This window comes from Entelurus aequoreus, linkage group LG27 (genome assembly GCF_033978785.1).
Source record: "Entelurus aequoreus isolate RoL-2023_Sb linkage group LG27, RoL_Eaeq_v1.1, whole genome shotgun sequence".
In the NCBI taxonomy this organism is placed as follows: Eukaryota; Metazoa; Chordata; class Actinopteri; order Syngnathiformes; family Syngnathidae; genus Entelurus; species Entelurus aequoreus.
The window spans coordinates 31,018,751-31,043,230 of record NC_084757.1 but is presented as its reverse complement, the minus strand read 5'-3'; the positions used below and the strand labels follow the sequence as shown (position 1 = coordinate 31,043,230).

Below are 24,480 nucleotides of genomic sequence, written 5' to 3'. Positions count from 1 at the left end.
TCCACACTTGTGCTATATTGAGTAGGAAACTAAGTTATGCATGAGTGTGTGTTGTTGTTGAATTACAATACCTACCTAATGTCCTGAAGTGCGTGTGAATTAGCAACTATCCCACCTATTACAAGCCCCGTTTCCACATGAGTTGGGAAATTGTGTTTAATGTAAATATAAACGGAATACAATGATTTGCAAATCATTTTCAACCCATATTCAGTTGAATATGCTACAAAGACAACATATTTGATGTTCAAACTGATAAACGTTTTTTTTTTTTGCAAATAATCATTAACTTTAGAATTTGATGCCAGCAACACGTGACAAAGAAGTTGGGAAAGGTGGCAATAAATACTGATAAAGTTGAGGAATGCTCATCAAACACTTATTTGGAACATCCCACAGGTGAACAGGCAAATTGGGAACAGGTGGGTGCCATGATTGGGTATAAAAGTAGATTCCATGAAATGCTCAGTCATTCACAAACAAGGATGGGGCGAGGGTCACCACTTTGTCAACAAATGTGTGAGCAAATTGTTGAACAGTTTAAGAAAAACCTTTCTCAACCAGCTATTGCAAGGAATTTAGGGATTTCACCATCTAAGGTCCGTAATATCATCAAAGAGTTCAGAGAATCTGGAGAAATCACTGCACGTAAGCAGCTAAGCCCGTGACCTTCGATCCCTCAGGCTGTACTGCATCAACAAGCGACATCAGTGTGTAAAGGATATCACCACATGGGCTCAGGAACACTTCAGAAACCCACTGTCAGTAACTACAGTTGGTCGCTACATCTGTAAGTGCAAGTTAAAACTCTCCTATGCAAGGCGAAAACCGTTTATCAACAACACCCAGAAACGCCGTCGGCTTCGCTGGGCCTGAGCTCATCTAAGATGGACTGATACAAAGTGGAAAAGTGTTCTGTGGTCTGACGAGTCCACATTTCAAATTGTTTTTTGGAAACTGTGGACGTCCAAAGAGGAAAAGAACCATCCGGATTGTTATAGGCGCAAAGTGTAAAAGCCAGCATCTGTGATGGTATGGGGGTGTTTTAGTGCCCAAGGCATGGGTAACTTACACATCTGTGAAGGTGCCATTAATGCTGAAAGGTACATACAGGTTTTGGAGCAACATATGTTGCCATCCAAGCAACGTTACCATGGACGCCCCTGCTTATTTCAGCAAGACAATGCCAAGCCACGTGTTACATCAACGTGGCTTCATAGTAAAAGAGTGCGGGTACTAGACTGGCCTGCCTGTAGTCCAGACCTGTCTCCCATTGAAAATGTGTGGCGCATTGTGAAGCCTAAAATAGCACAAGGGAGACCCCCGGACTGTTGAACAACTTAAGCTGTACATCAAGCAAGAATGGGAAAGAATTCCACCTGAGAAGCTTCAAAAATGTGTCTCCTCAGTTCCCAAACGTTTACTGAGTGTTGTTAAAAGGAAAGGCCATGTAACACAGTGGTGAACATGCCCTTTCCCAACTACTTTGTCACGTGTTGCAGCCATGAAATTCTAAGTTAATTATTATTTGCAAAAAAAAAAATAAAGTTTATGAGTTTGAACATCAAATATGTTGTCTTTGTAGTGCATTCAATTGAATATGGGTTGAAAAGGATTTGCAAATCATTGTATTCCGTTTATATTTACATCTAACACCATTTCCCAACTCATATGGAAACGGGGGTTCGAACTGGCACAAATCATAAAAATCTACTACACTGCAAAAACTGAAATCTAAGTAAGATTAAATATCTCAAATAAGGGTGATATTTGCTTATTTTCTGTCTGATAAGATAATTCTTCTCACTAAGCAGATTTTATATTAGAGTGTTTTACTTGTTTTAAGGGTTTTGGTCCTAAATGATCCCAGTAAGATATTACAGATTGTTGCGGAGATTTTATGACCTATTTTGAGTAAAACATGCTTGAAACTAGAATATCAACTCACGCAAAGCTGTGTCATCAACACTCACGAGTATAAAACTACTTTTTTAAAGTAATAATTTCTTATTTCAGGCATGAAAAAAAAAATCATGACTTTGACACAATTGTGTCTCATACCTTCCGCCCGAATGCAGCTGGGATAGGCTCCAGCGACCACCCCGCGACCCTGAAAGGGACAAGCGGTAAAAAATGGATGGATGGATTAAAACAGATGACAGCCAAATGGATTTTGCTGTTTTATTTTCAATGAAACAATAGAAAATATGTACTCGTATAGTAGTACAGATGTTATTAGTGAGAATATACTTATTTTAAGGTATTTTGGAGTTCATTGAGGTTAGCTAATTTTACTTTCATTCACTTTCTTCTTTCCTTCATGGATCTAAACTTTACCGCTGCCTTTTTCTATATTTTTATTGTAATATTTTCTGAATGTGTTTGTTCTATTTTTGGCCAAAGTAAGACAAAGAAAACGATCTGAAGTTGTCTTTATTTTTTAGTTTTAATGCCAGATTTTCCTCCATGTGGCCCCTGAGCTAAAATGATGTTGGACACCCCTGGTCTGAGCGATAAATCAATTTTATTATAAAATACTTTTTGCCCTCAGGAGTAACTTTCGCCCTCCACGTCAACTTCCTTAGCTGCAACATGGCTACTGCTAACGCGAACGAGAGTGAGAAAGAAAGGAAAAGGGTAGTTTGGATTTGTGGCAACTGGCGTGGAACAAGAGACAGCACGCTGCAAAGTTTATTTAAAAAAAAGGCAGCAGCACAGCTAACTTATCGCGGCATCTGAAAAGAGGAATCCAGCCAAGTGGGGAAAATGCAACAAAAAGACGAAAAAGATTGTAACAACGAACAAACTCCTGCTAAAAGGCAGAATTGTTCACTTTAAAGGCCTACTGAAACCCACTACTACCGACCACGCAGTCTGATAGTTTATATATCAATGATGAAATTTTAACATTGCAACACATGCCAGTACGGCCGGGTTAACTTATAAAGTGCAATTTTAAATTTCCCGCTAAACTTCCGGTTGAAAACGCCTTTGGATGATGACGTATGCGCGTGACGTAGCCAGTGAAACAGAAGAATCGGTACCCCATTGAATCCAATACAAAAAAGCTCTGTTTTCATCTCATAATTCCACAGTATTCTGGACATCTGTGTTGGTGAATCTTTTGCAATTTGTTTAATGAACAATGGAGACTGCAAAGAAGAAAGTTGTAGGTGGGATCGGTGTATTAGCGGCGGACTACAGCAACACAACCAGGAAGACTTTGACTCGCATAGCAGACGCGCTAGCCGACGCTAGCCCCCGACCGCACGGATGATCGTGGTGAAGTCCTTCGTCCTTCCGTCGATCGCTGGAACGCAGGTGAGCACGGGTGTTGATGAGCAGATGAGGGCTGGCTGGCATAGGTGGAGCGCTAATGTTTTTTTATCATAGCTCTGTGAGGTCCCATTATACTAAGTTAGCTTCAATGGCGTCGTTAGCAACAGCATTTTTAAGCTTCGCCAAGCTGGAAAGCATTAACCGTGTATTTACATGTTCATGGTTTAATAGTATTGTTGATTTTCTGTCTATCCTTCCAGTCAGGGGTTTATGTATTTTGTTTCTATCTGCATTTGAGCCCGATGCTATCACGTTAGCTCGGTAGCTAAGTTAGCTTCAAGGGCGTCGTTAGCAACAGCATTGTTAAGCTTCGCCAGGCTGGAAAGCATTAACCGTGTATTTACATGTCCATGGTTTAATAGTATTGTTGATCTTCTGTCTATCCTTCCAGTCAGGGATTTATTTATTTAGTTTCTATATGCAGTTAAGCACGATGCTATCACGTTAGCTCCGTAGCTAAAGTGTTTCGCCGATGTATTGTCGTGGAGATAAAAGTCACTGTGAATGTCCATTTCGCGTTCTCGACTCTCATTTTCAAGAGGATATAGTATCCGAGGTGGTTTAAAATACAAATCCGTGATCCACAATAGAAAAAGGAGAGAGTGTGGAATCCAATGAGCCAGCTTGTACCTAAGTTACGGTCAGAGCGAAAAAAGATATGTCTTGCACTGCATTCTAGTCCGTCACTCTAACGTTCCTCATCCACGAATCTTTCATCCTCGCTCAAATTAATGGGGTAATCGTCGCTTTCTCGGTCCGAATCGCTCTAGCTGCATTGAAAACAATAGGAAAATATGAGGAGGCGAACAACTGACTACGTCACGCTACTTCCGGTAGGGGCAAGGCTTTTTTTTATCAGAGACCAAAAGTTGCGAACTTTATCGTCGTTGCTCTCTACTAAATCATTTCAGTAAAAATATGGCAATATCGCGAAATGATCAAGTATGACAAATAGAATGGATCTGCTATCCCCGTTTAAATAAAAAAAAATCATTTCAGTAGGCCTTTAGGTTTGCGCTTTATTGATCAATACATTTATTTGCATGTAAAGTGCAATGTTACATTTAATTGTTTATTTACAAATATTTTATTGAAGACATACATTTTGCCTCCCACAGCAGGCTCTTAATTTAGTTGTTTTGAAAATGAGTCTAAACAAAGTGCAATTTATATTTGTTCTAAAAAGAATAACTTTAAAATGTTTTAACTTTGCTCAGAGTAAGATGCAGTGCATGTTAAAGGCCTACTGAAATGAATTTTTTTTATTTAAACGGGGATAGCAGATCCATTCTATGTGTCATACTTGATCATTTCGCGATATTGCCATATTTTTGCTGACATGATTTAGTAGAGAACAACGACGATAAAGTTCGCAACTTTTGGTCGCTGATAAAAAAAAGCCTTGCCCCTACCGGAAGTAGCGTGACGTAGTCAGTTGTTCGCCTCCTCATATTTTCCTATTGTTTTCAATGCAGCTAGAGCGATTCGGACCGAGAAAGCGACGATTACCCCATTAATTTGAGCGAGGATGAAAGATTTGTGGATGAGGAACGTTAGAGTGACGGACTAGAATGCAGTGCAAGACATATCTTTTTTCGCTCTGACCGTAACTTAGGTACAAGCTGGCTCATTGGATTCCACACTCTCTCCTTTTTCTATTGTGGATCACGGATCTTTGAGACACTTGTGATTTAGGGCTATATAAATAAACATTGATTGATTGATTGATTGATTGATTTGTATTTTAAACCACCTCGGATACTATATCTTCTTGAAAATGAGAGTCGAGAACGCGAAATGGACATTCACAGTGACTTTTATCTCCACGACAATACATCGGCGAAGCTCTTTAGCTACTGAGCTAACGTGATAGCATCTGGCTCAAATGCAGATAGAAACAAAATACATAAATCCCTGACTGGAAGGATAGACAGAAGATCAACAATACTATTAAACCAGGAACATGTAACTACACGGTTGATAATTCTCAGCCTGACAAAGCTTAACAATGCTGTTGCTAACGACGCCATTGAAGCTAACTTAACAACCGGACCTCACAGAGCTATGATAAAAACATTAGCGCTCCACCTACGCCAGCCAGCCCTCATATGCTCACCAACACCCGTGCTCACCTGCGTTCCAGCGATCGACGGTGCGACGAAGGACTTCACCCGATCATCCGTGCGGTTGGCGGCTAGCGTCGGTTAGCGTCGGCTAGCGCGTCTGCTATCCAAGTAAGTCCTCCTGCTTGTGTTGCTACAGCCAGCCGCTAATACACCGATCCCACCTACAGCTTTCTTCTTTGCAGTCTCCATTGTTCATTAAACAAATTGCAAAAGATTCACCAACACAGATGTCCAGAATACTGTGGAATTATGAGATGAAAACAGAGCTATTTTGTATAGTTTTCAATGGGGTACCGATACTTCTGTTTCACTGGCTACGTCACGCGCATACGTCATCATCCAAAGGCGTTTTCAACCGGAAGTTTCGCGGGAAATTTAAAATTGCACCTTATAAGTTAACCCGGCCGTATTGGCATGTGTCTAAGGAAATTGTGGCATTGGTTGTCTTCTTTCAAACCCCTTTTAATAAAATACAAGCAAATCTTGTTTGGAATTATCTGTCGTTTGTATTTATTGTTTTCTTTAGGAAGTAGAAAAAAAGATCAGGAACGATTTTTGGTAAAAAAAAAATGAAGATTCTAATTTTAGGCGACATCGCCCAGGCCTAATTCTAGACACCCATATTTAATATACACTTTTCTTTTTTTTTGCAGGTTTTGAAAGCAAGCGTCCATCATACAGGAACAAGAGAGCGGTACCAAACACTTCTACGGACACGCGAGCCACAGGTACTAAACCACGGATGCAGTTTTTTCGCCAATATTGTGTAGGAAATTTGACAATTGTAGAAAATGTAATGGATGAGTTATACCTTGCGAATACCCCGACGTATGAGAATTTTGAGCGGTCTTTTTATTTTTATTTATGCTACAAGTTGTCAGTATATATTTGAGGTAGGGTTGTCTCTATTTTGATACTTTTCGATACTTTTGTAAATAAAGGGAGCACAAAAAAATGGCAATACATATGTTTCTTATTGCAATCGAAGAACAATTTTGTCCTTAAACAAAATAGTGGACATACGAGACAACTTGTCTTTTATTAGTAAGTAAACAAACAAAGGCTCCTAATTTAGCTGCTGACATATGCAGGAACATATTGTGTCATTTTCCATTCTATTATTTTGTCAACATTATAAAGGATTATTAATCTACTTGTTTATTTACTGGTAATATCTGCTTACTTTCTCTTTTAACATGTTCTATCTACACTTCTGTTAAAATATAATAATCACTTATTCTTCTGTTGTTTGGATGATACCACAAAATTAGGTATCGATCCGATACCAAGTAGTTACAGGCTCATACATTGGTCATATTCAAAGTGTCCACGGACATATTTCCTGAGTTTATAAATATAATATGAATTTTAAAAAAAATAAAAAAAGATTTTGTGACGATAAAAAATATTGATGTAATCATAGTAGTATCGACTAGATATGCTCCTGTACTTGGTATCATTACAGTGGATGTCAGGTGTAGATCCACCCATGGCGTTCGTTTACATTGTGACGCCGGTGAGCTACGGTGTGTAGTGAAGCATGTTTAGCTATTCCTCGTCCTGCAGGGATGATACTTGTAAGAAACTTACTTTATTTGTCGCCATGGAGACGAGGATTAGTGATTTAGAAGTAGCTACAACACGGCCGACTGCGGATGGATGTTAGCGGCTAGCTAGCTAGTCATGTCTTAAAGCACTTCTTCCTGAGGGCGTTTCAGTGTTATAACTTCACCTTTATCTTTAGTTTTTAAGCCAAAATGCGTCCGTTCTCCCTTTTCTGTCTACAAACTGTGTCTGCTTGTAAGTACTCTGTGATTGTGCGCTGCCGAACATGCTCCTCTGCTCATACAACCATCAATGTCGACGCTCCATGTAAAAAAAAAAATGGTGAACCGGTACTTTTCAAACAGAGTATAGTACCGTTTTTGATTCATTAGTACCGCAATACTATACTAGTACCGGTATACCGTACGACCCTCATTTCAGATATAAGTCTCCCCAATGCTGGTTCTCGTAGTGATTGTCAGAATAAACCCGGTAAGATCCTACCAAAGACTACGTTCACACTGCAGGGTCGGATGTGCAATTCAGATTTTTTTTTTGTCAAATCCGATCTTTTTAGTGGCCGTTCACATTCCACAAAAAAAGTGATTTTTAATGTGAATGCAATCTGACCGCATGCGTGTGGCGCCATGACGTCATGATGACACAAGCACTGCAGTGATTACAGAAGTAAAAATGGCTTCAACTCCAGTTAGTTTCAGTACTGGCGCATTTGTGGCGATTTCAAAAGATTTTGTGCCGTCAAAGTCAACATTTTCCGAACCAAATTATTGTGTGTAGAAGATGAAAGGCCTACTGAAATGAAATGTTTTCATTTAAACGGGGATAGCAGATCCATTCTATGTGTCATACTTGATCATTTCGCGATATTGCCATATTTTTGCTGAAAGGATTTAGTAGAGAACATCGACGATAAAGATCGCAACTTTTGGTATCTGATAAAAAAAAGCCTTGCCCCTACCGGAAGTAGCGTGACGTCGCAGGTTGAAGGGCTCCTCACATTTCCCCATTGTTTACACCGGCAGCGAGAGCGATTCAGACAGAGAAAGCGACAATTACCCCATTAATTTTGAGCGAGGATGAAAGATTTGTGGATGAGGAACGTGAGAGTGAAGAACTAGAGTGCAGGGCAGGACGTATCTTTTTTCGCTCTGACCGTAACTTAGGTACAAGCTGGCTCATTGGATTCCACACTTACTCCTTTTTCTATTGTGGATCACGGATTTGTATTTTAAACCACCTCGGATACTATATCCTCTTGAAAATGAGAGTCGAGAACGCGAAATGGACATTCACAGTGACTTTTATCTCCACGACAATACATCGGCAAAGCTCTTTAGCTACGGGGCTAACGTGATAGCACATCAGGCTTAAATGCAGATAGAAACAAAAGAAATAAACCCCGGACTGGAAGGATAGACAGAAGATCAACAATACTATTAAACCATGGACATGTAAATACACGGTTAATGCTTTCCAGGCTGGCGAAGCTTAACAATGCTGTTGCTAACGACGCCATTGAAGCTAACTTAGCAACGGGACCTCTACAGAGCTATGCTAAAAACATTAACTATCAACCTACGCCAGCCAGCCCTCATCTGCTCATCAACACCCGTGCTCACCTGCGTTCCAGCGATCGACGGAGCGATGATAATAGATGCGGTCGGCGGCCCGGAGACGGAGGAAGTCAAGGTGAGGTCGGCGGCTAGCGCATCTGCTATCCATCTGAAAGTCCTGCTGGTTGTGTTGCTGTAGTCTGCCGCTAATACACCGATCCCACCTACAATTTTCTTCTTTGCAGTCTTCATTGTTCATTAAACAGATTGCAAAAGATTCACCAACACAGATGTCCAGAATACTGTGGAATTTTGAGATGAAAACAGAGCTTTTTTGTATTGGATTCAATGGTGTACCAATACTTCCGGTTCAACGATTGACGCATACGTCATCATACATACACGTTATCAACCGGAAGTTTAGCGGGAAATTTAAAATTGCACTTTATAAGTTAACCCGGCCGTATTGGCATGTGTTGCAATGTTAAGATTTCATCATTGATATATAAACTATCAGACTGCGTGGTCGGTAGTAGTGGCTTTCAGTAGGCCTTTAATAATGTTGACAAAATAATAGAATGGAAAATGACACAATATGTTACTGCATATGTCAGCAGCTAAATTAGGAGCCTTTGCTTACTTACTACTAAAAGACAAGTTGTCTTGTATGTTCACTATTTTATTTAAGGACAAACTTGCAATAAGAAACATATGTTTAATGTACCCTAAGATTTTTTGTTAAAATAAAGCCAATTTTTTGTGGTCCCCTTTGTGTAGAAAAGTATCGAAAAGCAAGTATTGAAATACATAACGGCGCATCTACATTTGTCCTGTCCCTGAAGTGGGTCAGGTTTAAATAAAGAGAAAACAAATGTGTCTTCTTTCTTAAAGCCATTTAAATGTCCACTTTATTTTGCCTACAGAGGTGACAGAGTGGACGTCTTGGTTTAATATCGACCACCCTGGGGGAAACGGTGACTACGAGCGCCTGGAGGCCATCCGCTTCTACTATCGGGAGAGAGTATGTGCAAGACCCACAGCAATGGAGGCCCGCACTACAGACTGGGTGGCGGCGGCAGACACTGGGGAAGTCGTCCACTCCAGTCTGGAGAAGGGCTTCTGGTGCATCAACAAGGAGCAACCCCACGGACACATCTGCTCCAACTACCACGTCCGCTTCCAGTGCACCCCAGGTAAAGTCCTTAAAAATATGTCTTCACTCTTTTGCAGCTTCACTACTGTGATTTGTGTGTGTGTGTGTGTGTGTGTGTGTGTGTGCAGATCAGAGTTACTGGACACAATGGGGAGAGTGGGGTCCGTGCACAACCACCGTTTGCAACGATGTGGGCATTCAAGTGCGCCAGAGGAGATGCATGAGCACGCAACCTTTGCCGCTACTCTTGGTGCCCGCCTGCCAGGGACACCATTCAGAGAGGAGGGAGTGCTCCAACCCTCCATGTTCAGGTAATCCCTGTCAAGTGTCATGAATAGAGCAGGGCGACTAAATTGGCGACCCCCCGGGCCACATTCAGCCCGGGAATGACACCACACTGTTGTATAAAGGAACTTGGACCAGTTTAAACACAGTGGCAAATCCTTGCATGGAAATGTTAACCTCTTAAAGGCCAGCCTCTATATGCATATCACTCGATGTCAAATAAGTTGCTTCATCGCGTGGACATCGAGGGCGGTACCTCTGGATGGCAGACCAGGGTGGTGGTTCCTCTCTTTAAGAAGGGCAACCAGAGGGTGTGTTCCAACTATCGTGGGATCACACTCCTCAGCCTTCCTGGTAAGGTCTATTCAGGTGTGCTGGAGAGAAGGCTACGCCGGATAGTCAAACCTCGGATTCAGGAGGAACAGTGTGGTTTTCGTCCTGGTCGTGGAACTGTGGACCAGCTCTATACTCTCGGCAGGGTCCTTGAGGGTGCAACCAGTCTGCATGTGCTTTGTGGACTTGGAGAAGGCATTCGATCGTGTCCCTCGGGAAGTCCTGTGGGGAGTGCTCAGAGAGTATGGGGTATCGCACTGTCTGATTGTGGCGGTCCGCTCCCTGTATGATCAGTGCCAGAGCTTGGTCCGTATTGCCAGCAGTAAGTCGGACCCGTTTCTAGTGAGGGTTGGACTCCGCCAAGGTTGCCCTTTGTCACCAATTCTGTTCATAACTTTTATGGACAGAATTTCTAGGCGCAGTCAGGGCGTTGAGGGGATCTGGTTTGGTGGCTGCAGGATTAGGTCTTTGCTTTTTGCAGATGATGTGGTCCTGATGGCTTCATCTGGCCAGGATCTTCAGCTCTCACTGGATCGGTTCGCAGCAGTGTGTGAAGCGACTGGGATGAGAATCAGCACCTCCAAGTCCGAGTCCATGGTTCTCGCCCGGAAAAGGGTTAAGTGCCATCTCCGGGTTGCGGAGGAGATCCTGCCCCATGTGGAGGAGTTCAAGTACCTTAGAGTCTTGTTCACGAGTGAGGGAAGAGTGGATGGTGAGATCGACAGGCGGACCGGTGCGGCGTCTTCGGTAATGCGGACGCTGTATCGATCCGTTGTGGTGAAGAAGGAGCTGAGCCGGAAGGCAAAGCTCTCAATTTACCGGTCGATCTACGTTCCCATCCTCACCTATGGTCATGAGCTTTGGGTTATGACCGAAAGGACAAGATCACGGGTACAAGCGGCCGAAATGAGTTTCCTCCGCCGGGTGGCGGGGCTCTCCCTTAGAGATAGGGTGAGAAGCTCTGCCATCCGGGGGGAGCTCAAAGTAAAGCCGTTGCTCCTCCACACCGAGAGAAGCCAGATGAGGTGGTTCGGGCCACTGGTCAGGATGCCACCCTAGGGAGGTGTTTAGGGCACGTCCGACCGGTAGGAGGCCACAGGGAAGACCCAGGACACGTTGGGAAGACTATGTCTCCCGGCTGGATCCCCCGAAGGAGCTGGAAGAAGTAGCTGGGGAGAGGGAAGTCTGGGCTTCCCTGCTTAGGCTGCTGCCCCCGCGACCCGACCTCGGATAAGCGGAAGAAGATGGATGGATGGATGGATGGAAGGTGCTTCATACAAAATTTTATCGCAAACTAATTTGTAACCCTTGTGTGGTGTTCGGGTCTGTGGGACCCGTTTTCGATTTTTATTAAAAGAAAAATGATACAATTAATTAATTTTTCAAACTGAGACTCACTGGCTTTGGCTCATTTTCTGTGAAGAACATATATCAGAATACATATTTAATGAACACACACCATACACCCCCCCTACACATTTATATTACATATAAGATGTCCGGGGTCCACTGGACCCGAGGCTAATAGAAGTGTGGAAATTGATGTTCTGTGTACCACACACACACACACACACACACACACACACACACACACACACACACACACACACACACACACACACACACACACACACACACACACACACACACACACACACACACACACACACACACACACACACACACACACACACACACACACAGCAGGCCTAGACAGGAGGAGGACAGAGTGTAGGTACACAGAACATCAGAGGGTCAAATGTGCGACACAATGAGAGCAGACAGTGTTGACAAACAATGTTGCAACCTTGTGTGGGAACAGCAGGTGCAGAAACACAAAAGAAGAATCCCTGTGGGATGCAGAAACTGGCAGAGAAATTTCCATGCAGCGTTCGTGTTGTTGTTACTCAGCCAGTGTTTGTGGGTCTTAGACTTAGACTTAGACTTACTTTTTATTGTCGTTCAAATTTGAACTTTACAGTACAGATAGCTGGTTGGCAGTGCAGGATAAAAAAGCAATAAGGTGCAGATATAAATAAATAGATTACTGTAAAGATAAATATATTGCACTTTTGCATATGCATCTACGTTTATGGATGTATGTTATATTGTCTTTATATAACACATATTATGTTAAGTATACTGGGAAAACCGGGAGGGTCGGCAAGTATGCAGCTGAGCCGTATCAGAGTGGTCAAAGAGCCGCATGCGGCTCCGGAGCCGCGGGTTGCGACCCCTGGGTTAGGGCGATAAGCAAACTGGTATGGGTCGAATGTGGGGGGAAGTCTGGAGACAATGTATTCCTTTAACAGCCTCTTGAAGCACTTCATTACAGATGTTTTTTGGGATAAGTCAGTATTTTAACACAAAAGTGTTTGATTGTGAGGCATTAAAAGCCACAAAATGCAACGGGTCCATCAGACCCACGAACACTGGCTGAGTAACAACAATATGAACACCACACAAGGGTTAAGGATATAATAGCGCATTTCCCTTGCTAATGACACCGCCCCCTGCAGGGCGCAATTTTGTAAGCCTCGAATACTGTGTTCCATCCCCCGGTGGGAGTAGCGTCTGAAAGACTTGCTCAATTATGTAAAAAATGTTCGCATCCAAAATAACTCATATTGAGTTCCAAAGTATCAATCTAATTAAATAAAGTATGGAAGTATGGAGTATACAAATAGTATAAAATTATTCTTTGATCCTCAATTTTGCATAACAGGGCTATTTCTTTTCTGATATGTTAATTTCTGTCAAAATAAATAGACCAAAACACTGCTCCAGAATACAGACATGATAGTTCAAATGCTTACTGGACTCCAGTCATTGTAAACAGCATGAAACCTGAATTGAACAATACCATGTATTTGTCTCTGTGGGGTCAGCCAAGTGGAGTCCATGGGGCGTCTGGGGGTCCTGCACTGTGACATGCGGCGGGGGTCGCAGAATCAGGAGGAGGACCTGCGTGAGGACCTCGACGACAACGCAGTGCACCGGACGGCCTGTGGAAACACAAAAATGCGGCAAGAGTCCATGTCCAGGTAACGCAAGACGTCTTTTTTCCCCATCGCTTCTTTATGACTTCCCGTGGTTCGTCTCCGCAGTGAAATGTCGACGTGTGTGCGCCGAGGGCCGTCCCGATGAAGACTGCAGGCGCTGTGTGTGCGAGGGCCACGTTCTGCGCGGCGAAGTCCACAGTGTGACCGGGGCCCCTGTATCGGAGGCCTGGGTGGCGTTCACCAGTCACCCCAAAGTCATCCGTGCCCGAACGGACGCCAAAGGTCAATTCCGACTGAAAGGAGTTTGCTCGTCTGACGACATCTCCTTCACCATCAGGAAGGACAAATATGCACCTGTCGTGGTGTCCTCCAGCAGTAACAGCACAGGCGTGTCCTGGGTGTCCGCTGTCCTCAAATCGGCTGGTGAGTGGAGTAGGGTTGTCCGGTATACATATGAATACTAATGAATCAAAAACGGTACTATACTGTTTGAAAAGTACCAGTTCCCGGGCATGACGTCATGTCGTGTCATTGCTGGTTTACGAGCAGAGGAGCATGTTCGGCAGCGCACAATCACAGAGTACTTACAAGCAGACACAGTGTGTAGACAGAAAAGGGAGAACGGACGCATTTCGGCTTGAAAACTAACGATAAAGGCGAAGTTATAACACTGAAACGCCCTCAGGAAGAGGTGCTTTAAGACACGGCTAGCTAGTTAGCGGCTAACATCCATCCGCAGTCAGCCGTGTTTTAGCTACTTCTAAATCACTATTCCTCGCCTCCATGGCGACAAATAAAGTAAGTTTCTCACAAGTATCATCCATGCTTCACTACACACCGTAGGAGGATCCACTGTAATGATATCAAGTACAATATTATTATCGGCGGTCACTTGAACGAGTATGACGATCCTCCTGGTAGGAGTGTATCCCTTTATGGAGGATGCCTGTGCGTGACTTTGTTTTAGGTGGGGAGACTGGTGCACAGACAGTCACCACACGATCCTTGACAGAATCGGGTCAGGGTCCAGTGGCCGGGGACCCTTCTTCCGCCATCGCAGCCGTTGCGGTAGTTCTTAAATCAGGGGTCACCAACGCGGTACCAGGTCGCCCGTAAGGACCAGATGAGTCGCCCGCGGGCCTGTTATAAAAAAAAAAAAAAATTAAAAAAAAAAAATAAATAAAAAAATAAAAATATTTAAAAAAAAAAAAATATTAAATCTACATAGAAAAAACACAAGATACACTTTCAATCAGTGAATCAACCCAAACAACCTCCCCCATGCACACTCATCCACACAAAAGGGGTTATTTATTTCTGCTACCAATATTCTGGTTCCCACAACATAAACAACACATCTGCAAGGGACACAGTCCCTGAAGCACACATGATTGTATAGGCTGCTGGTCCACTAACATTTTCATTAATTACTATTTTTTATGTAATTATTTTTATATTGTTTTACTTTCTTTTTTATCCAAGAAAATGTTTTTTATTTATTTATCTTATTTTATTTTATTTTTTAAAAAAAGGGCCTTATCTTCAACAGACCAGGTTGTCAATGAAATTAGATTTTTTTAAAGGGTTTTTTAAACCAGGCCCAGTCCAGATAATGTCCAAGTCGGACTCAGCAACACACACCTTCATTCATGTACACAGAAAAAAATTAGGGAACACAACAGATTGCATATAATTTATAAACAAAACACTTTGCATTCCATTCGAAAGGACGTTCCCTTTAGATTTCCGATCCTTAACATTTTACATTTATCATAATTAAGCTTAAGGCCAGATTGCTGTGAAAATATGTCCAAAAGATTAAGAAGGTTCCGCAAACAATGAGGAAAAATCTTATCTTTGTGAATCAGCCTTTTCTGACATGAACTTCATCAAGAACAAACACAGAACACGCCTCACTGATGCACATCTGCAAGACTCACTCAGAGTTGCAGTGTCAAGTTACACACCAGAGTACAACACACTAGTTAACAGCATGCAATGCCAGGCTTCCCACTAACTGACAAAGAAACAGATAACAGATTTGGTGTCCAGTTCAAAGTGTGACATGATTTAAAAATTTGAGAGTTTACTTTTGTATTTTACATGAGTTATTATTTGTACAAACATAGTGCAAAGTAATTCATGATTTGTTAAAAAATGTTAGTGGCTAGCTAGTTAAAATGGGATATTGTGATTTCACAAGACTGTCTTAGAAGTGATCATTTGAAAATGTTCAATTTGAAAAATGTGCACTTAGAGAAAATGTAAAAATAAAGTGTTGCATATTGATATTTATCTGTTTCTATATATATTTATTGTGAGAAATCATTAAGATGATCAGTGTTTCCACAAAGATAAATATCATTAATTATTAATAATAACAGAGTTAAAGGTAAATTGAGCAAATTGGCTACTTCTGGCAATTTATTTAAGTGTGTATCTAACTGGTAGCCCTTCGCATTAATCAGTACCCAAGAAGTAGCTCTTGGTTTCAAAAAGGTTGGTGAACCCTGTCTTAAATCTACCGTCTTCCGCCTGCTCCGCCGTTGAGGTCTTCACCGTATCCCTGGCTCGGGGGCAGTCAGGTACTAGGCCTTTGCCAAGGGCCACCTGGGGTAACATTAGTAAAGGGGTTAACCTCCTAGTGCCCCAAGACCCCATAGAGCAGTGGTCCCCAACCTTTTTGTACTTGCGGACCGGTCAATGCTTGAAAATTTGTCCCACGGACTTTTTTGTCATAAAGAAATACAATCATGTTTGCTTGCGGACTGTATTGATTTATATTGATATATAATGTATATATTGTGTTTTTTATGTTGATTTAATTTATATTAAAAAAAATAAAATAAATATATATATATATATATATATATATATATATATATATATATATATATATATATATATATATATATATATATATATATATATATATATATGGGCCGGTACCAATCAGTCCGCGGCCCGGTGGTTGGGGACCACTGCCATAGAGGACCCTCCACTGCCGGATGCACTTTAATGCCATGCCCAGGACAAAGTCCAAGGTCCAAGTAGTAAAGTGTGAAGTGAAGTGAATTATATTTCTACCGCTTATTTTCCTTTTTAAAAAAGTTATATTATGTTTATAAACTCAGGAAATACATCCCTTTGAATATGACCAATGTATGATCCTGTAACTACTTGGTATCGGATCGATACCTACAGTTGTGGTATCATCCAAAACTAATGTAAAGTATCCAAACAACAGAATAATAAGTGATTATTACATTTGAACTGAAGTGTAGATAGAACATGTTAAAAGAGAAAGTAAGCAGATATTAACAGTAAATGAACAAGTAGATTAATAATTCATTTTCTACCACTTGTCCTTAATCATTTTGACAAAATAATAGAATGATAAATGACACAATATGTTACTGCATATGTCAGCAGACTAATTAGGAGTCTTTGTTTGTTTACTTACTACTAAAAGACAAGTTGTCTCGTATGTTCACTATTTTATTTAAGGACAAACTTGCAATAAGAAACATATGTTTAATGTACCCTAACATTTTTTGTTAGTATAAAGCCGATAATAAAAAAATTTGGTGGTCCCCTTTATTTAGAAAAGTACCGAAAAGTATTGAAATAAATTTTGGTACGGGTACCAAAATATTGGTATTGGGACAACCTTAAAGTGTAGTGTCTCCACACAAATTAATCAAAGTTGCTATTCATTTTGAGGTAGGTTTTTTTTACACAATAATAATTTTTCATTGTAGTGCAATCATTGTAGTAGTAAAAATTGTTTCTCAAAAACTAAAGGACATTTTTTTCATTTTTCTATTTGTGCCACCTCTCCCTGTACATTCCCTTACCTCAGCCTCAATTAAGTTGCTATGGAACCAGCAGCGCATAACTCTAATAATAATAAATGGTAAATGGGTTGTACTTGTATAGCGCTTTACTACCTTTTTAAGGAACTCAAAGCGTTTTTACACTATTTCATACACTATAAAGCCATTTATCAACAACACCCAAGAACGCCGCCGGCTTCGCTGGGCCCGAGCTCATCTAAGATGGACTGATGCAAAGTGGAAAAGTGTTCTGTGGTCTGACGAGTCCACATTTCTAATTATTTTTGGAAACTGTGGACGTCGTGTCCTCCGTACCAAAGAGGAAAAGAACCATCCGGACTGTTATAGGCGCAAAGTTCAAAAGCCAGCATCTGTGATGGTATGGGGGTGTATTAGTGCCCAAGGTTTGGGTAACTTACACAACTGTGAAGACACCATTAATGCTGAAAGATACATACAAGTTTTGGAGCAACATATGTTGCCATCCAAGCAACGTCTTTATCGTGGACGCCCCTGCTTATTTCAGCAAGACAATGCCAAGCCACATTCTGCACGTGTTACACAAGTGGCTTCGTAGTAAAAGAGGGCAGTTCCTAGACTGGCCTGCCTGTAGTCCAGACCTGAGTGCGGGTACTAGATTGGTCTCCTCAGTTCCCAAATGTTTACTGAGTGTTGTTAAAAGGAAAGGCCATGTAACACAGTGGTAAAAATGCCCCTGTGCCAACTTTTTTGCAATGTGTTGCTGCCATTAAATTCTAAGTTAATGATTATTTGCAAAAATAATTTAGTTTCTCAGTTCAAACATTGAATATCTTGTCTTTGCAGTCTATTCAATTGAATATAAGTTGAAAAGGATTTACAAATCATTGTATTCTGTTTTTATTTACCATTTACACAACGTGCCAACTTCACTGGTGTTGGGTTTTGTAATATGTACTAACATCTGGTACATGAATTACTTAAAACGAGTGTAAAACGTGTTTGTTATGGCTGCTTGTTACCATAAACTGTATGAACATAAATAGATAATTGCCTCATATTATTACCGTATTTTTCTGGGCTACAGAGCATAGCGGTATTTATGCAGCACCCACCAAATTTTAGAATACATAAATGTTTACATATATTAACCACACCAGACTTCACGCCCCAGATATATACCGAAATAAAAGATATGGTAAATATTTATATATCTTAATTGTTTCCAAACGATGCCTGTCACATGGCAGTAAAACGGCTGATCAAACAAAACAGAAGCCATCTTCATGGACCCACTAGCTTTGGAGGCTTGCTCTCCAATCAGCTAAACAGACTCAATAACTCCACAAAACTGAAACAGTACAAAAAGAATGCCATTGTAGCCTAATAATACTAACACATAAACTTGCAAACGTGTTAGCATATTTGCAAATGCTAACAACTCTAGCTTGATTACGCTACGATAGCACGTACAAATATGCATGAAAACACAGCTACAGGCATCACTCATGGGACAGTTTAGTCAGTACGAGTTGTTTTAAATATATTGTAAAACTTAAACGTCGCTTGGAGTGATGAATGAAGAATCATTTCGAGCAGAAATGTGGACAAATACTTCCGTTTCAGTACATTTTCAACCAGAGCACAAACAATAACACACCCTTTGTGTCTCTGTTGGGGTTCTAGGAAAACTATTTGTTCAATACAAAACATTAAGGCCGTTGGCGAAGAAAAATCTATAAATTCGCCACACCGTTTTATAATCCGCAGGGTGCAAAGCGTGGGGAAAAATGAGTGGATTTTTGTCCAGAAAATACAGTACACAACTGCCTAAGCCTTTGATTATTATGGATACATTGCTTTGAAGTCATGAGTCAAGGTGACAAGCATCCTGTTGCACGATCAGATAATAAAGCTTAAAAGGTTTACAATTTCATTAAGTACAGTTTTTTTTTGTGTGTCAACATTTAGCTAGAAATAAAGTGCTTTATATTACACACGCTATTCCCAGTTTGACTCCTGCGACTTAAAATAACTGACCAATAATATGTGACTTGCTAAACAGCATTTTATTGTGTTTACTTCAAGCTGGAAGATTCCCCCCCCCCCCCCCTTTTTTTTTGTATTATGTCTCAAATTTTAGTACATCATCAATTAAACGTGCCTGTTGGGAAAAAAATACCTTGTTGATTTAAGTTATTAATTTTTTATTTTATTTTTTCCAGTAATACACATTAAGGACAGTATGGTATATTTTAACATGTAAAGCGACTTTGGGTACTTAGAAAAGCGCTATATAAATCCCAGGTATTATTATTATTATTATTATATTGTTGCCTCGATACCAAAATGTATTTCGATACTTTTCTAAGTAAAGGTGACTACAAAAAAATGGCATTATTGGATTTATTTTAACAACAAATCTTAGGGTACATTAAACATATGTTTTTTATTGCAATTTTGTCCTTAAATAAAATAGTGAACATACAAGACAACTTGTCCTTTAGTAGTAAGTAAACAAACAAAGCTACCTAATTTAACTGCTGACGTTTTTAATCATATTTATTTTTTATATTGTCTCTGTATTGGTTTTCTATTCATTTATTCTTTGTTTTTATTCAGTCATTGGTGTAGCATAATATTGTTTATAATATTATAATATATATATATATATATATATATATATATATATATATATATATATATATATATATATATATATATATACAATATATATATATATATATATATATATATATAATATATATATATATATATATATATATATATATATATATATATATATATATATATATATATATATATATATATATATATATATATATATATATATATATATATATATATATATATATATAATTATAATATAACATGGCTGTGCAGCACTTTGGAAACATTCTTGTTGTGTAAATGTCCTATATAAATAAAGTGGATTGGATTGGATTGACATCTAAGTAAGATTAAATATCTCAAATAAGGGTGATATTTGCTTATTCTCTGTCTGATAAGATAAATCTTCTCACTAAGCAGATTTTATGTTAGAGTGTTTTACTTGTTTTAAGGGTTTTGGTCCTAAATGATCTCAGTAAGATATTACAGCTTGTTGCTCAGATTTTGTCACCTATATTGAGTAAAACATGCTTGAAACTAGAATATGAACTGTTGCAAAGTTGTGTCATCAACACTCACAAGTATAAAACTACTTTTTTAAAGTAATAATTTCTTACATTAAGCATGAAAAAAAAAATAATCATGTTGCCGAGCTCATATCATTATGTCAAGATAATGGCACTAGCATTTACTTAATTTAAGAATATTTTTCAACATATTGAGCAAAAAGGTTTCTTTTTTTTTCTACCAAGAAAAGTGCACTTGTTATTAGTGAGAATATATTTATTTTAAGGTATTTTTGGGTTCATTGAGGTTAGATAATTTTACTTGTTTTGGAAAGTCTCGACAAGCCGAATTTTCTTGTTCTGGCAGATAATTTTGCTTAGTTCAAATAAAATACCCCTCATTTATTTTTTTTCTTGTTTTTGAACACTGACTTTTTGCAGTGCACATGTTGTGTCATTTCTCATTCAATTATTTTGTCAAAATTATTAAGGACAAGTGGTAGAAAAGGGATTATTAATCTACTTGTTCATGTACTGTTAATATCGGTTTACTATCACTTTTAACATGTTCTATCTACACTTCTGTTCAAATGTAATAATCACTTATTCTTCTGTTGTTTGGATGCTTCACGTCAGTTTTGGATGATACCACAAATTTGGGTACCGGTACTTTTTAGAGACGGTATAGTACCAAATATGATTCATTAGTATCGCGATACTATACCAATACCAGTATACCGTACAACCAATATGTTTACCTAAAGGCCCAAAATAAAAGTACACCCTGTGCTGGCTGTGTGAATCTTGTGTAAGTGAACAATGGGACCTCTGAACTTCTCCTCTCTGCTTCCACAGAGAAACCCTACGTTGTGAAGCACCCGGAGGACAAGGTGCGATACGAGGGCGGGCGGGCGATGTTGTGCTGCAAGGCAACAGGATCGCCGACACCTGAAAAGTACAACTGGTGAGACGAGCGTGTAGTGCAGCCTGAGCCGCACTATTTACAGTATTTCCTCTTACTTATGTCTAACCTAAACAACTATTTGGATTGCATGAGAAAGTGAAAAGACGAATGTAGCTTTTTTGTTTATTTATTAACATTGTGAGCAACATTACCGCATTTTTCGGACTATAAAATATATATATATATATAAAATCCTTTCATTTGCTCAAAAATCGACAGTGCGCCTTATATTCTGGTTGTGCTTACCGACCTCGTAGCAATTTTTGTTGGTATATGGTGTAATGATAAGTGTGGCCAGTAGATGGCAGTCACACGTACATGTAGACTGCAATATGACGCCAGTAAACAACACCAAAACTTTAAATGTTCCATTGAAAATAAAGAGCATTACACACGGCGCTCAAAAATCTGTCAACATGTTTTAGTACGACTTTGAAGCCGCACCGCTTGATGGATTGTCGGCCCATTACGGATACCGTAGTCAGAGATACGAGTATTACTATGGTGTGTGTATAAGGACCGCAAAATTGCACCCATTAGCAGACATATTATCCGGCGTTTTGTTTCACTATATTATACAAAACCAACTTTTCTTACCTTCTGGTACCTGCTGATGTGTATTTGAGATCTGCATAAGTCCTGAAAATGTATGCGCGTCCGCCATTGTAGTCTGTAGTCGATTTTCTCTATCTTCTTGTTATGGGACATTCATCCTCCGCTGTTGCCATTTGTAATACTAAGTAGCGTAAAGTTCTTACTTATATCTCCCTATGGAAGCGTGAAAAATATACCGGTGTGGTGAGTTTATATTATTCACCCAAGGAACTTTAGTCATTAGAGAGTTCCGGTCGGACGTATGTCGAGTGTGCAATACAACGGTGCTGCTTTTGTTTTGAAAATCGTTATTTGTATTACTTCCGTGTGGACGTATGCGCGTGCGTGATTGTGAGTGAATGTGAACAGCTGCAATCACAAATTACAAAATAAAGTTGAAAAAACATCTATGTCGTGCGCGCAATACAACTGTGCTGCTTTTATTTTGAAAAGTATTATTTATGGGCGTGTGTCCATGTGTAACCTGCGAGTGAAGGTGCACATGCAGCGACAAGTGATGCACCGTTTACACCCGAGACGCTAAAAAGAGAAAAGTTGATGAAGAATGACGTGTTTCCAACAAGACATGGACTGCCAAGCAACGTTCCCTCTAAGGTGCGCGCCTGCGCAATTGCGCACTGCTCAAGCGTCCGCTGCGCGCAGCAAATATATGCCGCGCACCAAATCAAATCCCATCTGAATTCTAAACAAAATAAACACATTTATTCTATGTAATTTTGCAATGCAACTTTGAGTGACAGTGACAACAAGCGGCCCTAACGGTGTTCGTCAACACCGTTCAATTGAACACCGTTCAATTATTGTAACGTCTATCGAGATGCTTCGAGGACAGGAATTATATCGATCACTTTATTGAGCAAAACTGTTTATATTGGGCCATAACCACACCAAAAACATGAGTAAAACACTTCTATCTCGAAAAACTAGTCATTTTCTGCCGTACAAACCAGGCCAAAACCAACTTGTCATCTGTCACCAACACGCATAGCACTAAACCACTGGTGCGTTTATGGCCACACAAAAAGTCGGACAACTCAAACACCACACAAAGTTACACTATGACTCCTCAGTCATACGTGTGCTTATTTTACTGTCATTTATTATTAATGTTAATTTATTTATATTAGTCATGGAATGCTGTTACACACACTATGTTGAAGTATTACTATTATTATTAATTATTATTATTATTATTATTTATTTATCTTACGGTATATATCAAAAATAATATTGAGCCAAAATTTAATTGAAATATTGTCGATGTGGCCCTCCAGCAGTGCTCGGGTTGCTCATGCGGCCCCCGGTAAAAATTAATTGCCCACCCCTGGTTTACAATCATGGCCACCAGCAGCGAGAGCGATTCGGACCTAGAAAGCGACGATTTCCCCCTTAATTTGAGCGAGGATGAAAGATTTGTGGATGAGGAAAGTGAGAGTGAAGGACTAGAGGGCAGTGGAAGCGATTCAGATGCTGTGAGAGGCGGGTGGGACCTGATATTCAGCTGGGAATGACTAAAACAGTAAATAAACACAAGACATATATATACTCTATTAGCCACAACACAACCAGGCTCTCCCGTCCATATAACCCGCCAATACAAATCAAACACCCGCACAACACACTCAATCCCACAGCCCAAAGTACCGTTCACCTCCGCAAAGTTCATACAGCACATATATTTCCCCAAAGTTACGTACGTGACATGCACATAGCGGCACGCACGTACGGGCAAGCGATCAAATGTTTGGAAGCCGCAGCTGCGTACTGCGTTAGACATACAAATTAAACAAAATGCTTATGGCAACATTCTGGTTGCGTACTCACGGTACCGCGTCTGCGTATCCAACTCAAAGTCCTCCTGGTAAGAGTCTCTGTTGTCCCAGTTCTCCACAGGCCAATGGTAAAGCTTGACTGTCATCTTTCGGGGAATGCAGCCAGCCGCTAATACACCGCTTCCCACCTACAGCTTTCTACTTTGCAGTCTCCATTGTTCATTGAACAAATTGCAAAAGATTCACCAACACAGATGTCCAGAATACTGTGGAATTATGAGATGAAAACAGAGATTTTTTGTATTGTATTCAATGGGGTACCGATACTTCTGTTTCACTGGCTACGTCACGCGCATACGTCATCATCCAAAGGCGTTTTCAACCGGAAGTTTAGCGGGAAATTTAAAATTGCACTTTATAAGTTAACCCGGCCGTATTGGCATGTGTTGCAATGTTAAGATTTCATCATTGATATATAAACTATCAGACTGCGTGGTCGGTAGTAGTGGCTTTCAGTAGGCCTTTAATGCGCCCTATGGTCCGGAAAATACGGTACATATTTTGCATGTCCTTATTTGCGTTGACTTTTTTATTTTGGTTCCATCATGCATTTTTGCCATCAAGGTACCACAATGGGACTCTGCTGGACAGAAAGGTGTACAAGTATCAAGAAGACCTTGTATTGAAGGACCTGAAGCCAGAGCAGGCTGGACAGTATTACTGCAAAACCAGCAGCCCAGCAGGCAGCATTAAGTCCTCGCCAGCATCCCTCACTGTCATCGGTAAGTCTTGAATCTCTATCAGCTATCCATCTTACTTA

General features: G+C 40.2%; 1 protein-coding gene across 1 annotated transcript in view; it reads left to right on the top strand.

Annotated features, from left to right (window-relative positions):
• cilp2 (cartilage intermediate layer protein 2) overlaps positions 1 to 24,480 on the top strand; it is a 75,254-nt gene that overhangs the window by 37,336 nt on the left and 13,438 nt on the right. The window contains exons 2-8 of the mRNA XM_062038624.1: positions 6,119 to 6,193; positions 9,508 to 9,777; positions 9,866 to 10,048; positions 13,244 to 13,399; positions 13,463 to 13,780; positions 21,165 to 21,273; positions 24,285 to 24,442. Coding sequence (XP_061894608.1) covers positions 6,119 to 6,193; positions 9,508 to 9,777; positions 9,866 to 10,048; positions 13,244 to 13,399; positions 13,463 to 13,780; positions 21,165 to 21,273; positions 24,285 to 24,442 — 1,269 coding nt within the window. The remainder of the gene's footprint in view (positions 1 to 6,118; positions 6,194 to 9,507; positions 9,778 to 9,865; positions 10,049 to 13,243; positions 13,400 to 13,462; positions 13,781 to 21,164; positions 21,274 to 24,284; positions 24,443 to 24,480) is intronic.